This window comes from Rosa rugosa, chromosome 5 (assembly GCF_958449725.1).
Source record: "Rosa rugosa chromosome 5, drRosRugo1.1, whole genome shotgun sequence".
NCBI classification, from domain to species: domain Eukaryota; kingdom Viridiplantae; phylum Streptophyta; class Magnoliopsida; order Rosales; family Rosaceae; genus Rosa; species Rosa rugosa.
Genome location: NC_084824.1, coordinates 50,501,913 through 50,519,400, shown reverse-complemented (window position 1 = coordinate 50,519,400; position 17,488 = coordinate 50,501,913). Strand labels below are relative to the sequence as shown.

The 17,488-nt window shown below is 37.6% G+C and overlaps 1 protein-coding gene across 1 annotated transcript; it reads right to left on the bottom strand.

The window, feature by feature from the left end:
• Positions 1 to 6,187: 6,187 nt before the first annotated feature.
• Positions 6,188 to 7,916, bottom strand: LOC133709898 (RING-H2 finger protein ATL16-like). The gene has a single exon (XM_062135841.1). It carries the CDS (start codon positions 7,448 to 7,450, stop codon positions 6,341 to 6,343), a length of 1,110 nt encoding a protein of 369 aa, XP_061991825.1. The 5' UTR covers positions 7,451 to 7,916; the 3' UTR covers positions 6,188 to 6,340.
• Positions 7,917 to 17,488: the final 9,572 nt, after the last annotated feature.

The window sequence follows — 17,488 nt, the reverse complement described above, 5'->3', positions numbered from 1 at the left end:
TATATGGTTTTGCTCTCCGTGATCCTGTCCTTCAATTGAAGCCAATTTGAAGTCATATGTAGTCTTGATTGTTATGTTCAATATAAATTGATATTTATCTTTGTTCAAATATACTCACGATCTTCGAATGATTTTTGTCTCTTGTTTATTGTGGAGCTTACCTGAAATTTAGAATCAACAACGTCGATCATAATAATAGTGCAGTATTTTCTTGGTTTAGCTTGCAGCACGCAGGACTAGCATGCGGATATTTGTATACAATCCTGTTAATGAGCTCAACGATACCATTTTCATTTTCCCCTCAACATCAAACTAGCCCAAGCATCACGTACAAGAAGAGCAATTCCGACTCACACGTATCACAACAATATTTCTACAATTGAACTCCTCTACTGGCACCAACACTGCCAACAATCCAATCCCCGAAGCCACAATCCAAGAAGAAGGGACATGTCCTGAACTGCTTTGGTTTGGGTGGATAAGTAACAAATGTGGCATCCCTCTTGCGGTTGTAGGCGCTTATGGCCATATCATTTATGAGTCACTGAAAAACTTGATTGTGTCAATTAGCATTACTGTTAACATAATCTTTCCACCCTTTAGTTTGAGAGTTTGAGAGTTGAGTTTCACCTGGAAATAAACACTAGTGTAGATTTGTGCTCTCCAACTCTTAATTATGTCCTTCATTTTATGGCTTATGGTTGGCTAAATTTCAGTTCCGGACTAAAAGTGTGATTAGTGGTGGTGGTGAGATAGATGCATGCTATCATTTACATGGTTGGCTGGCAATCAGCCCTATCATGAATGGTGTGCAGATCATCTGTCCTTCTGATACTGAAGCTATTCATACTTCAATACTAACAGTAAGTATCGGGAATGAGAACCAGCCAGTTAGACATCGAAACTGTTTCGACGCCGAGTGTTAAAACCCAAGTGGCTTCAACAGTCCTCACTTGAACTGCCCGCGCCGTGTTGTGCCCCATGGCCGTGAAGATTGTGATCAAACTTGGTGTACCAACTAAAGGAGGCCGTGACAAAGTAATTTAAGAAATTACATGTAAACCTGTCTTTAGTCTATTATCTATTTGTTTTATACATGTTAATTATCAAATACACTGCCCATTTGCACACAAATAAAAGTGAAAAATAAACGCGATGTATTTTTGATTTTTTTTAGAGAAATGAGAACTCTTTTATTATTCGGACTCAAGTACAATTAGCAGCAAACATTACAAGAAACCAACCACGGTGTAGAAAAACAAGCTCCTAAGTCCTAACTAGTAACAAATACTTCAACTTCTAGAGTATACATACACAAAAGAATAAGTAAAGCCGAACACGGCCATTACTCAAAAAACGAATCCCCCTACTATTGATCCGTATAAATTATTATAATAAATCTAAAACTAATGGGTTCGGACTCCCACTCTCATTCCCAAATCCAAAAACAAGATAAAGAAAATAAAAAAAACTAATGGACTCGGCATCCACTCCCAAACCCAAATAAACCCTAAAATGAAGCTAGGGCCCATTACGAACCCTAGCCACCATGGAGAATGTCCTGACTGCCGAACTAGAAACTGCCACATGCAACACTACCACTAGTAGCTAAATCGTAGGGCCAACCTCCATAAGTATGATGCTGTCAGCGACACCACCGCCACTGCCCGAATCTAGAAGCCAACACGGAGAGTTTCCTCATTTGGAATTTGGACAAATCCTGAGGAACCATGACATGAAACCATAGGGCACCTTTGAAGGAGGGGATCCACCGCCGAGCCATGCTGAAGTTCATCACTGCTACATGGTATGGGTCTCCCAAGAAGACGATGCAAACTGATGTAGGACGAGAATGGGCCTGGTTTAGCCAGAAAGTTAGAAAAATAAAGAAGCGGCGTAGAATCAAGAAGAGTGATTGGAAAATAGGTAACGCACGCATAATGAGGTTATTAGCTGCTGGAATATTCAAGAATATTAGGTTTTGGACTTTTCGGGTTTCTCGTGCGAAAAGTCAGATTCTGGATTGTGAATCAGATTGGAGTAAATTTTGGCGAGAATGTCCGTTTGAGACGCATGATAGCTTTCCGGAATGGGAACGACGAGATCTTCAAGACTCACTTTAAGTGAGCCCTATCAAATTTAGGCCAAAATGTATCGCCTTAATTATCCAATTCGTGATTTAGTATTTTTAGGCTAGTCTTACATTTGTTTTAGGATTCTTTTATTTTTGGGTTCTTAGTTTCCTTTTTAATTTGGATTCTTTAGGATTTCTTGTTAGATTATGATTTAGGGTTTCGGATGCCTATATAAGCACCATCATGCTATGTATGAAGATCAGTTTATCATATCAAATTTAATAAAATGAGAGATTTTTCTCAAATTCTCTGGTGGACTCCACTTTTTGGAAGGTCATGGCATGAAAGAGTCAAAGGTGGTTATTGCAAAGATAACACATATTTATTTAGGTGGGAGTCGCACAAAATTAAAATCAAGCCTAGAAGGAAGAGTATCATGCGTCTCAAACGGACATTCTAGCCAAAATTTACTCCAATCTGAATCACAATCAAAATCTGACTTTTTGCACGAGTAACCCGAAAAGTGTATTAACATGTGGATAAAGCCAATCCATCGTAATCTATATGTTAATCAATTGTCACCTCAAAATATTAAAGTTAAGCATAATGGTCATAGGATGCATAAGAAAAAATAAAAATAATACACGATAGTAAGAGACTCCGTCAAGCGTCGAAAGTCATATGAGATGAGCTAGAATCCACTAGCAATTACGGGCACAGCCGTAAGAAAAATAGAGAAACTTCTCTAATATTTGGTTTTTTATTGATAACTTGAATGAAAATTACAATCTAAGAGGTGCCTTATATATAGGGCACATAGCATAAACCTAATACAACTAGAAACAAAAAGAATAATTTATTATAGACTAAAACTAGAAAACCTAATTAAACCTCATTAAATAAAAATCAGAAATAAAATCCTAGATACTAAAGAATATTACGCTTGGAATCCCAATCAAGATTTTGCTTGAGAATCCCGATATATCCAAAAGAGTAATTTATGATCATTAAGAAGCCTATTTGAATACCAATTTCCAATATTCAAATTATTCTTCTTAATGTGAAGACGCTTCTTTCTTTTCGAGATTTTTGGTTGAAATTGGCTAAAATCTCGTCCTACATCACAAACAGTCTCTTTTATGTGTTGAGCGGCGTGCAAGCACAGTGGGGTGCGAGTTGCAGGGATAGTCCCTGACCTGACTTCTCGATCAGGCCTGTGGACAGGGAGAGCACTAACTCTGTCACAAGGTTCTTCTACTACCTTATAAAGAATAAAGACTTTCAGTTATGGTCTCTGGCGTCACGAAAACGAGAGCAACCATCAGGAAGTAAGAGAAACATGGGGTTGCTAAGGCGGTCCTCAACTTCTCATGGTTAACCATAGTTGAGATAGTTGCTCTGGAGAGGCTTTGATATCTGAATAGATGATAAGTTATATCTTTGTTCCGCCCTAGAGCCTCCTATTTATACACATTCGCTGGTTCTTTGTTGCTGAGGGATAATTAAACACATTCCTTTAGAACTAGTATACGTATTTGCAGTTGTACAACGATTATCTTTTCTTCTTAACTTAGGCTTATGCGAAGCCCAACTTAAGAATGTAAAGAAAATTAGTTTGAGTCGCAAGAATCGGCCCAACAAACTTAATACTCTAAAGTCTCCAGCCAAAATTACTTTTGGGCTCAAACACCACCGCCGATGGCCAATGTCGCGGCCATCATCTATGTGATAGCCTCCACACTCTTGACATTTGGATTTTTGGGAGGAAAAGGAATTGAAGAAGATAGGACCTGAAAATGAGGAGGGGCAGTAGAGAGAGATCAGAGATTGATAGGAAGAAGGAATTGAGAGAGTAGAGCAAGTGATCAGAGACCGATCCGATTGAACAAGAAATGAGGCCTGGCGGCGACTGAAACTAAGCGAGAAGAAAATTCTCTTCATATTAGGTTGTTCTCGACCGAATTTTACATATTTTAGATTTAATTACTCGTCAAATGTTGCTAATGTAATGATATATTGTGGAAGTAGGTTGTACACGCCTTAATTGTTATCATCAAGACTTTCTCCATTCAAAATTTGTACTTTGATATAGAAAGAACCTAATTTAATAATGGGAAAATTACTGGTCCCCCCTTTAACTTTTGGTGCGTCAACAGTTCAGTCCCTGTTATTCCAATTTTAACAGATAACTCCCCAAACATTCAAATTTCACACAATTTGATCCAAAATTACCATTTTACCCGTCACTTATTTTTTTTTGTTTTTTTTATTCTTCTCTCTCTTTATATTTATATATATATATATATATATATATATATATATATATATATATATATATATATATATATATATAAAGAGAGAGAAGAATAAAAAATATATATACATACACACACACACACACACACACACACACATATATATATATATGTGTGTGTGTGAGTATATATGTATGTATGTATATATGTATGTATATGTGTGTATATTTTTATTCTTCTCTCTCTCTTTTTATATATATTCATATGTATATATGTGTGTGTGTACATATACATATGCAGATATATACATATATATATATATATATATATATATATATATATATATATACACACATACATATATATATATATATATATATATATATATATATATATATATATATATATATACAGATCCTATCCAGAACGGAGCTCCGCTTTGAAAATTAACGTGTGAAGTTCGAGTTTTGGGTCACTTTTCGGTCGCATATCCACATCTCGACCGTTCAGTTTTTAGGTACTAGTGTATAGATCATCTCTGCAAATTTTCAGCCAAAATGATGATCGTTAAGACTTTGTTAACTTCCTTAAAGCTAGTACGGTTCAGGTTGACAGATTCAATCCGTCCATTGGTTTAAGCGAATTAGATACCTTAACAATCATCAACTTGGCTAAAAATTTGCAGAGATGATCTATACACTAGTACCTAAAAACTGAACGGTCGAGATGTGGATATGCGACCGAAAAGTGACCCAAAACTAGAACTTCGCAAGTTAATTTCAAAGCGGAGCTCCGCTCTGGATAGGATCTGTATATATATATATATATATATCTAATGTGTTTATGTATTTGGTAAGTCTATATACTATGTTTATGTTTCATATTATAAAAAAAATTCACAACTTTTATATATCTAATGTGTGTGTGTGTGTATATATATATATATATATATATATATATATATGTATATGTATAATTTTATACATATGTGTGTGTATATATATAATGTATATGTGTGTGTGTGTATATATATATATGTATGTATGTATGTATGTATGTATGTATGTATGTGTATGTAGATAAATGTATATATGTGTGTGTATATTAGATATATAAAAAAAAAAGTGAGGGGTAAAATGGTCATTTTAGACCAAATTGTGTGAAATTTGAATGTGTGGGGAGTTATGTGTTAAAATTAGAATAGCAGGGACTGAACTGTCGAATCCTAAAAAATTAAAGGTGAGACCAGTAATTTCCCCTTTAATAATCTCAATATCCGTTCGCTGTATGATTGAGATATAATCATTTCATTGTTCATCATCCAGTCTGGAGAATAGAGTGCATCACTAAACAAGAACCTCAACAACCATATGTAAGAACAAACTATACCTCCCCTCTACCAGCATTAGCATTATTGATAATCACACACCAACAAGTACTTGCTTATATGATTTTTTCAATTGAAGAGGACCCATATCTGCCCAAATCAATCAATAGAAAGGGACCTTCCCCATTTTACACGCTTTTCTAATCTTTGGATTCTCCGAAGCTAGCTCAGCTAGTTGGTTCACATAAGGGCCCTATCATTCTAAAATTAATCCCTTTCCATCTTCCCTTTTGAAAATTTGATTCTTGAGGTTACTCTGTCTTTCTCTGTCAACCAACAAGATTTCCAATTTTTCAATTCAAAATAGGTGGGAAAAGTTTCTTGCTTCTTTTAAAAAACAAACAGAAAATGAAAAAGTTGTGGTTTTGGGCCTTCTGGCAATGATGTTCATAGCCTCATAATAATGGCTTGCAGCTATTTCAAGAACCAGACCCCAAATCCCAAATATATGGACCCAAAAAGATTGTAGCTTTTTTTTTTTTGGGACAACAAAGATTGTAGCTTTCAAATTTCAATAGAATATATGGCTTATGTAACAAATTCTGTAATCTCTCAATAATAAATCTAGAATTGGCTATTTGACAAAAGTACTAAAACTTAGAAAATTCCAAGGAAAAAAAAAATTATGGCTCCAAATAAACAGGCAGAATTGCATTGTTACTTCTAGATCCCCTACCATGCCCAAAAGAAAAGAAAGACCTTCTGACTCTAGAACTAGTACTGCTACTGCAACCTTCAATTGGACTGACCTCACTGACTTGGCTTTGCTGCTGCACAGCTTCTTGAACTGCCAAATAGAGCTGTCTATCATTAGATGAGTCCATAGAGAAAGACCTCCTTATGGGTTGGATGGAGAATTGCTCATCTTTGCCCCTAATGTCAATGCACTCATCACCCATACTAGTAACCTTGTTGTGAAACTTTCTTGCCTTTTTGGGCACAAATGTTCTAATTTGTTCCAATTTCCTTGGGGAAGGACTAATGGACCTCACTGACAACTCCCCTGAGTTCAATTTTTCTTGCACTCCAAGCATCAACGCTTGATCCGCCGGATTGTTTTCGTTGCTCAATTCGATCACCACGTAGTCGTCGTCGCCTCCATTGAGACTCCCAGGGGTTGGATTTTGAGGTGAAGAGCTCGGAGCCACGATTTGATCGGATTGGAACCGGGTTGTGTTGGATGAAATGCTTGTTCTACAAAGCGGGCAATTCGCGTTGTTTTGAAGCCAAACGTCAATGCAGTCAATGTGGAAAACATGGCTGCAGTTGGGTATGATCCTCAGCTTCTCATCTTCTTGAAACTCATTCAAGCAAACAGCACACTCACAAAACAAGCTTCCTTGTTCAAACCCACCTCTGTTCTTCCCTTCTTTCTTGAATTGCAACAATGGGATTGATCTGATCACAGCTTCATCGAGCCCTCGGGTCTCCAAACCCGGCGAGTACACCATTAGCTGGTCTTCGTCGCGCCGGTTTCGTGACAGTGAAAATCGCCTGAGGAGATCCACACGGTGCCAGTTGAGGCAGCACTTGATGACAAAGATGTAGTAGCTCACTAGCAAGAAAGCCGTGGCTATAATTCCTATTATGGCAATTGCTATAATGGGGAAGCTAGTGTCTGAATGATGAATAGGAGTCCCAAAAACTGAGCTTCCTGGACTTGTAATTGGAGCAAATGCTTGTGCTTCTGATGAAGAGACATGAATCAAGTAGCCTTTTCTTACAAGATCCATGGAATTAAAAACCAAATGGGGTTTTGTTAGATCTTAAAACTTATACAAGAAAGACCCAGAAACGCATGAAACTCAAAGGCATTGGCAAAGATCTGTAGTTCTGTACTACAGCCAGAGAGAGAAAACCCCAGTTTGGACTATGAGTTGAAATCCAATCTGGGAATTAATGTATGAGAAAGAGAGAAAAAGAAAGAAAACCCAAGTAGGAAATGGGAATGGAATTGATAATGAATGAAAGTGACACGAAATTAATTGAAAGAAAATGTAATGCTTCCCTCTTCAGGTTTTTCTATATAAGGATTTGGGGAAGGACTGGGGGAGGAGAGTCCCTGACTCTGAGAGGAGGGGTCTTAATGTGGCTCAGAGAATTACGTGCAGTTGGTACTTGGTAGATTTCTTTCTCTTGTAGGCTTTGGCTTCCTTGCTACGAGAGAGAGAGTTTTTGGCTAGAAAATTGCTCAAGTGGATCTCGATAGTTGTAAGGTTTGTTATTAAAATGTTACAGACACGTATGGCGGTATGGGATTACTATAAAAGTGATAAAGGTTGGTATAGAATGGGCGGCTCTCCACCATAACTCAATAGGTGTTTATTAGCACATTTTTGGACAAATAATGTTTAACAAGAAATTACATTAGCTCAACCATGATTCACTAATTATGTTTTGTTACATTGCTAGTTCATTATTAGATTTCTAAAGTATAATATGCTATTTGGGCATGAAAGTTCTAATAATCCTATCTCGATTTTAGCTTTATTTTGTTTTTAAATTTATTGCATGCATGCAAGGGTAACGAATATAAAGACTGCATCTTTAGAATGTAACTAAGCATGACATTAAAGTGATTGGTTGTATATATAAAACGTGAAGCACCCGATGACAACAACTCTAAAACGTTATGAAAGACAGACCATTTACATCACCTCAAACTCTTAAACTTTATGAATAATTTAAGGTAAACCCATTAGTTCAAAAATGCGTTTATGTATCAAACAATTGAATAAATGAGAAGAGCATGCTCCTACAGTCCTACTAGTTGTTTGGTTTTGAACGAGAAAAGAAAAATAAAGGAAAAAAGCCTTGACTTTCAACATTTTCCGCATTCTTCTAAAAATCGTACTCATTCAGTCAATGATGATCAAACATAAAAGCAAAAAGTCCAACACCCACATGCAACCCACCATTGATTTTCTTGACTCCACAGGCCCTAGCCGTTTGCATCGACAGAGGATAACATGCTCCACCCGCTATACTAGTTTGAAAAGATTGAACCAAAACTCGCATAGTGTTAGTGAACAGGTTTAGGGATAAAATCCAATCCAATCCAGTCGGGTCCCAAATAGAAAAAGCCATTTTTCCCATATAGAGGAGTCAAATCTATGAACAGTTTAGTATGATATTCCAAGAAGAAAAACACAATAAAACCAGAACCGACACTCTCCCCCATACTTGCAGTGTTGACGAAGCTTGCACTAGGGTCGCTTTAGGTAAGAAAAAACTAAAACAAACAGTCACTGGCTTTAGCTCCTTTTTTTTTCTTTTCTTTTTTTCAAAAAAGTGATTCTTCTTAGTCAAAGGTTGAGAAACTTCCCCAACTTTTTTTTTACAGATTTTCCACACGATACCATCTTTTTGTTCACATCAGGATCACCGATCGATCACCTAATACGTCTTTTATAAATCTAAAAGCCAAAAAGCCAAAGGCTAAAAGCTAAAATCTGTAAAGCCTCTCTTTGTTTAATCAAGGATGATCGATCGATCGAGCTCACTTATTGTTGAGTATGGAATAGTGGTGTTTCATTGGTTATCAGCTTGCAGAAGGTTTTGCACTAACTTGCAGAATACGTTGTCGTCTCCTTGATGTGATCGGAAATTAATGTAGGACGAGGAGGCACTGACAGTGGTGTTTTTATTATTACCCTTTACTAGACGCAAAGAGTAGAGGAGGGCACTGACCTGGGCATCATGGGAGGGTGTGCATGTATCTTATTATTTTGTTGGAAAATTAAATGCTGAGGTTAACCTAAAGTTTTAGCCAAGCTAGGGAACAAGTTGGTTTGAATTTAAGGTCGCTTTGTAAGCAATACGTCAAAATGGAAAAAATAAAATAAAAAGGAGGTTTGTGCTAGAAAAGAATGGTGATATAAGCTAAGCTATTGATTGGTACATGCTCATGTGTTAATGTATATTCATAATTCATATATAGTATTTCATCAACTATTTAATCTATGACATATGTTTTTTGTCTTTTCTTTTTTTGTAAAGTGAGAAGTCTTGATCAAATTCGACATGGAAGACTAATTATTCGCATGTTTGAATAAAACAAAAATGTATATAGATAATAGAGGATTTGGATTTGGTGATATCAACCTATAGATGACTACTACATTTTTTTAGGCACCTATTTCTTTTTCAAAGGTGAAGGGACTGCTTCAACCAGTAGTGGGCTGTTGTTGCGCGAGAAATCAACACCAACATATTTTCCACGACCACAATGAAGACAAAGTTGGTATTTGACTAATTTGAGTAATTTCGCATACTAGCTAGTGTCATATTCTAGTGGAGCTCATGACATGCGCCATTCTAATTAACGTTATTGTTTCTTCACTTATCTAAATCTACTTCAAACTAACAACATGGTCTTCTTGGTCACCAAGTAATTCGGTTTAGGTTTGACCATGTACACATGCGTGTTCGATTCCTTGGGTTAATCAGCAATGGTTGTATAGTCATATATTAATTTGGTTGCTGCAAATCTGAACAGTAGAACATCGATAGCGTACCTAAAATGTATAATTAAACAGATAAATACTATTGATTCTACATCTGCCTACATTGTAATTCACCAAAATATTAAATGTTTCGGACAATACGAATTAAAAATGGAACTGAAATAATTGATGTGAAGAAGCACATGGAACTGGGAAGATGGAAACAGCTGTTGCCTGTTGAACAAAGCAGATATTTCTTCATACAGACGTTAGTCAGGAGAGATGTGAAAAATCCTTAATGTTTTCAGCGAGAAGTGTACCTCCTTATCTGTTGACGCGTATCGTTTCCACCAAAAAAATAAGTTTCATATAATTACTTATTTATAATATAGATGTTAATATGTCGTTTAACTGGCATACAGTTCATAACTTCATATATTTCCCTTAACCAGTTAGCCGTACCCACTCTTCATTAACAATGCCTCAAGGCTCAAGCCTCAAGCCTCGAGCTTCAAGCACTCAACTGACTCAAACCTCAATAAACTGGGAAATTTATCCGAAGATTGTATAATGTACGTATGGACTTTTCAGCATTTTCCACTTTCTCATTGTATTAAACTTCGCTTCAATTTAAAAAAAAACAACGCTTTTTGTAGGCGTTTGGTATTAGAATTTCTATATACTAGATATATGAATTGATTCCGATGCAAAAATTATTTCTATACAACACCAATCTCTTATGAAATAGACTTGATTACTAGTTGAAATATGAATTGATTTAACCAGACCTCATGCATAGTTCAATTTTTTTTTTTTTTTTGAAAAGTGCATAGTTCAATTAAATAGCTAGGGATTGCAACATGCTGAGGTTTTTATTATGGTTAACTTTGAGTTCCTAACCGGGCATATCTCTGTTCGCTCAAAAATTGTCTCGGCCACGTGTCACTGGGCCGAGGGCTTCTTTGGCTTACACGTGTCCTTCTGGAGTGGTGACGTGTGCGCGGGCGTGCCAACTGGCGGCCGGTACGGTAGGCCAAGAGAGGTTTTGTTCTGTTTGTAGATCTTGCGTCGATCTGACTTCTGATCACTTGATTGTGGGCCGAGGAATGATCGATCTCGGCCGCGGGGTTCTCTCTGCCTTGAATGCAAGGACTTTAGCACAGATCGGCCTTACCTAGCCGCAGTGCTGTGTAACTCGGTGATTGAGGTGAAAGTGAAGTGAAGTGATGATGATTCTTTTTGTGATTTTGTATAAAGTAAATAACGTAAACTAAACAACACGAAATAAATAACATAAACGAAAGTGCAGGTAAAGAAAGTGCAGCAATGTAAAGGTGCAACAAATAAAGTGCAGGAAGATAAAGAGCAAGAATGTAAATCGCGGGAAATAAAGTGCAGCAAAATGAACAGCGAAAAGATAAATTGCATGAATGTAAAGAGCAACAAAGTAAAGTGCAGGAAAGATAAATACCGGTGAAGAAAGCGATAAGATAAACACGTAAAGATTGATAAGTGTTGTTGCATTGTTGAAATGTATTGAGATAAAATTTGAGTAATCGCGTAAAGCGTTTAGTCGAGGACCTCTACCAATGAATCCTATGGTCCTTTTTATAGTGAAGCTAAACTACTGAATGAAGGAAAAGAAACAATCTCAGCCTTTACAGCTAAGACCGCATTGATTACAAATAGAACAGTATTCATGTTTGCGATATTTTTGACGTTATCAATGATTGATTCTTTCATGAGCAATCAATCAGGTCTTGTAACTGATGATTGGCAATAACACCTCCTGATGTTCATTCAAGTTAATTGCCCCAAACCTTGGTAACGTTTCTCCTGACAATCAACCTCTTTGATGTGCCGCGGCTAATTAGTTGTGGTTATTCATTACGACTTGTGGGTCGGCGGTCATTCATTACGCCTTGTGATTCATTTGATCTCTCCCGATTTAATAACGGCTCTCTGTACACGTTATCTTCGATTATAAATTTGACAATAAACATTGAATGTGCCTCGGCTAATTGGCTGCGGTCATTAATTAGGCCTTGCGGGCCGGGCCCACCTATCTGCCACATTGGACTTGCCAAATATAGGTTCAAACAGAGCCCCCTAGTCCCTTGAGCTTCTGCATAGATGCCGAGTGGTTAAGGGACTAAAATATTATTTCTAGAAAATTCTCTTAGCAAGGCACACGCTCTATTATAAGCGTTGCTGACATTCATCATGCTGTGGTCTCTCATCATGGTTCTTCGTTATGCCGTGGCTATTCAATAGTTCAACCGCAGTTCTATGCCAAATTCCTTGTGGGCCCTACCCACCTGTCTTCCATGTAGGGCTTGCCAAATTTGGATTCAAACAGAGCCCCCCCCCCCCTCAGTCCCTTGAGCTTCGGCATAGATGCCGAATGGTTAAGGGACTAAAGGATAATATTACAAGCTTAATTATCTGCTACATGGGCCTTGCCAAATTTAGGTTCAAACAGATCCCCCCCCCCCAGTCCCTTGAGCTTCAGCTTTAATACCGAGAGGTGAAGGGATTGTAGGATTACCGTTGTACTTTGGTTTGGCAAGGACCTACTTTTTCTAACTCATCTACTCCGACCTATACCATGCCACGTCCGGTACGCTTACATTCTTGGTAAGCAACTCAATTGGGCTGCTACTTGATCTTGCCCTTGGCCGTAAGTTTGACTTCATTTATTGTTCCTCGGCCCAACTTGAGCATGGATTTTTTCTTCTTTGAACCTCGGCTTCAAAAAACTAGCAAGCTATAGAGCTCGGCTTCATGAAGTCTAGCCGATGTAAAAACTTTCTGGAACTTCAGCTTTATGAAAGCTAGCCGAACTCTCCTTTCCTTCTATAACTCGGCTTCAAATCAAGCCGTGGCTATCCTTTTTAAAGTAACTAGGCCTTAATGTACTAGCATAGTAAACTTTGATATAGCTCAGCGTCATGAACTCTAATTTTAGCCGAGTCTCTCTCTGTTTTTTTTTTTTAACAAGAAACAAAGACAAACTATAAATATTAAATAAAGCAAACAAGAGAAATAAGAAATAAATAAATAAATAAAAACAAAATAAAATTTATGGTGGCCAACCACAAATATAAGGAGGTGGCCAACAATGTTTTACCCCAAGTTTTGAATATTTTGTATTCTCAACATGAATTTCAAATTTTTCAAGGCCGATCATTATTGACCACAGGGGATGATTGAGACCTGTTTTCTTTTCGGCTTGGATGGGAGCCGAACTGTCATTTTCTCCATGCTTACTGTTTGATCAGTTACGGAGATTAATTTCACTTTAACAGGTTTCTCCAAGTCAGCTTTGTTTCCAACAATCATATCAACATGTTTGATTCCTTTATTTAGGTAGTCCTCACCATTGACCAGATTATGGTCAATCACCTGACATTTCTCGGCCTCAAGATCAAGACTTATAAGTCGTGGACTGTTGAAGTCGGCTTTGTTTCCGACAACCATATCGATATGCATAGTCTCATTGACTTTACGCTCAAACATGTGATGATCATTGTCCTTAATGTTTTCTAAGCTCAGGCCTATCGTATTATCCTCCACCTTCTCTTGAGAAGAAAGAATAACAAGTGGTCTAATCTCCACTTCCACATCATTGACGACTTCTTGATGATAATGGTTGGGGTTGAGGTGGTTTGATTCCACAGGCTTTCTTTGATGTTGTTGCATATCCTTGAACATCTTTAGGTGTGAGTCCACTTGTTCTCTAAAAGTTGAGAAATGTGTAGCCATTAATTCTTGAAATTTTTTTATGGAGTCTGTCCAAAGGTTCACTTTTTCTTTGAGCATTTGATTGTGACCAACTTGTTGATCATATAGGGGTTTTGTCGTGGCCGACTTGTTGAATTTCCCATGCATTTTGACAAGTTGAACCACTATAGTTGTTGCACGGCCCTGTTTGGCCGTAGAGATCTTTGTGGTTATGATTATAATTAGAATAATAATTATTGCATGGTCCACTAGCCGTTTGGTCATAATTGTTATACGACTCATCGGCTGTTCGCCCATATTCATATTGGCTGATAGAACAATTCTGGTAACCATGTTGGTTATCATAGCCGTATTGGTGATCAAAGCCATATCGAGATAAAATTATGGGATTTTGTTGATCCCACTCAGCATGGCTATTTAAATCAGCAAAACTATTATACGTGGAATAGCTATATTTGCCATCATAACCATACAACTGACTGTGGCCACATTGGTCATTGTTAGCATAAGAGCTGCATAAATTTGGCTCATAGTAATTCATTCACCAAGTGTTGTCCCACCGGGTGTGCCAAAAGATGTTCGCTCAAAAATTGTCTCGACCGCATTTCACTGGGCCGAGGGCTTCTTTGGCTTACACGTGTCCTTCTGGAGTGGTGATGTGTGCGCGGGCGTGCCAACTGGCGGCCGGTACGGTAGGCCAAGAGAGGTTTTGTTCTGTTTGTAGATCTTGCGTCGATCTGACTTCTGATCACTTGATTGTGGGCCGAGGAATGATCGATCTCGGCCGCGGGGTTCTCTCTGCCTTGAATGCAAGGACTATAGCACGGATCGGCCTTACCTAGCCGCAGTGTTGTGCAACTCGGTGATTGAGGTGAAAGTGAAGTGAAGTGATGATGATTCTTTTTGTGATTTTGTATAAAGTAAATAACGTAAACTAAACAACACGAAATAAATAACATAAACGAAAGTGCAGGTAAAGAAAGTGCAGCAATGTAAAGGTGCAGCAAATAAAGTGCAGGAAGATAAAGAACAAGAATGTAAATCGCGGGAAATAAAGTGCAGCAAAATGAACAGCGAAAAGATAAATTGCATGAATGTAAAGAGCAACAAAGTAAAGTGCAGGAAAGATAAATACCGGTAAAGAAAGCGATAAGATAAACACGTAAAGATTGATAAGTATTGTTGAATTGTTGAAATGTATTGAGATAAAATTTGAGTAATCGCGTAGAGCGTTTAGTCGAGGACCTCTACCAATGAATCCTATGGTCCTTTTTATAGTGAAGCTAAACTACTGAATGAAGGAAAAGAAACAATCTCAGCCTTTACAGCTAAGACCGCATTGATTACAAATAAAACAGTATTCATGTTTGCGATATTTTTGACGTTATCAATGATTGATTCTTTCATGAGCAATCAATCAGGTCTTGTAACTGATGATTGGCAATAACACCTCCTGATGCTCATTCAAGTTAATTGCCCCAAACCTTGGTAACGTTTCTCCTGACAATCAACCTCTTTGATGTGCCGCGGCTAATTAGTTGTGGTCATTCATTACGACTTGTGGGTCGGCGGTCATTCATTACGCCTTGTGATTCATTTGATCTCTCCCGATTTAATAACGGCTCTCTGCACACGTTATCTTCAATCTTAAATTTGACAATAAACATTTAATGTGCCGCGGCTAATTGGCTGCGGTCATTAATTAGGCCTTGCGGGCCGGGCCCACCTATCTGCCACATCGGACTTGCCAAATATAGGTTCAAACAGAGCCCCCCTAGTCTCTTGAGCTTCGGCATAGATGCCGAGTGGTTAAGGGATTAAAAGATTATTTCTAGAAAATTCTCTTAGCAAGGCACACGCTCTATTATAAGCGTTGCTGACATTCATCATGCCGTGGTCTCTCATCGTGGTTCTTCGTTATGCCGTGGCTATTCAATAGTTCAACCGCAGTTCTATGCCAAATTCCTTGTGGGCCCTACCCACCTGTCTTCCATGTAGGGCTTGCCAAATTTGGATTCAAACAGAGCCCCCCCCCCCCCCCCCAGTCTCTTGAGCTTCGGCATAGATGCCGAATGGTTAAGGGACTAAAGGATAATATTACAAGCTTAATTATCTGCTACATGGGCCTTGTCAAACAATCTCATATTCATTTTTGACCTCTTATCAGAGTTAATTTTGATTTCTTAACCCGACATATCTCATATTTATTTTTAATATCTTACAGATTTATATTTATTTTTGTTTCATTTGGTATTTACCTACACCAAATAAGAAGACGAAGACTACCAAGAGATAGTTGGCCAGTGTCACAAGAAAACTAGGGTTTTTAAGTCATGTGGGTGCTTACATTTTGGGGTTGCAATCACGTGACCGCGCGAGGATCTGCACTCCCTAGTTTTTCACTTTTTCTTGCATTCAAATTCATACAGAAAACATGCAAAATTCGGTCAAAAGTTATAGGGTGCACGTGTCGACACGTGTTTTGAACCATCCATGCAAAATTGACCAAAAAAAAAAAAAATGAGCGTCTTTGTTCTGGACCTTTCTGCGCTCTGGAAAACTTTGAGTAGCTATATATATTTTTGATGAACTCCAAAGGAAATTAAAGAGCTATCTGGGTTTAATTTATTGGAAACAGGTTGACTCAGTTTGTTAATTGCATTTAAATAGATGTGAACACAGTCATATTTAGTCGAATGTCGACAAATTTCAGCATGTTCGTTCTGAGTAGTCGAAATTTAAGTTGTATATATAAGTTATAGGGATTTAATGGTCGGTAAAGATTGACCAAGTTCGTTATTTGTTAATTACAATATGCAGGAGATCCTTCTTGGTTATTGGTTCATTATGACTAACAAGAGGACCGCACATTAATTGGTAAGAGGGACTTTGACTCATTATATTGCTGCTTGTTCATACTTAACTTTATTGATTTCGAAAGAAAATTATAGAGAGATAAAAGAACCAAAATCTCTTATATAAAAGTTAAATAGACGAAAAATAAAAAATTAATTATCGGAAAAGAAACTCTGATATATGTAATAAGTCGGTTTGATAAGATAAATGAACAGAGAAAAGAGTGAAGTCCCACTAAACCAGACCACTAGAAGTCAGACCATAATTCGCTAACACATATGCTACTTGATTATATTTTCGGAAGATATTTGAAGATTAAAATTGTATTTGAGAAATACGGCGCAAACAATTTTTCTTATTAAAAAAAAGGGTCCGACTCACCAAATCAGGAGACCGAAGAAAATTGGGGGGGGGGGGGTTTAGTGTGTTTCGGCTTAAAAGCTTAATATATATGACTTCATTCACTTGTTAATAGAAACAAGGGAGACTGCTTGTGCTATCAAAAAATTTCCCCTGGCCAAGGCAAAGATATATTTAGAGGATGTTAGTACGCCATATATCCCATTATCCCAATGGTGTTGCCGGTTCCAAAGAGCAGGGAGACAATGCACAAGTCTAGGGTTTGGATGTTGACTCTGCTGCACATCCAAGTCAAGCAAGCACCCAAGCAAAGGCCCGGAACACACCGAGGTATATGGGAAAGGTAGAACTGTACGTTGGAAGGGC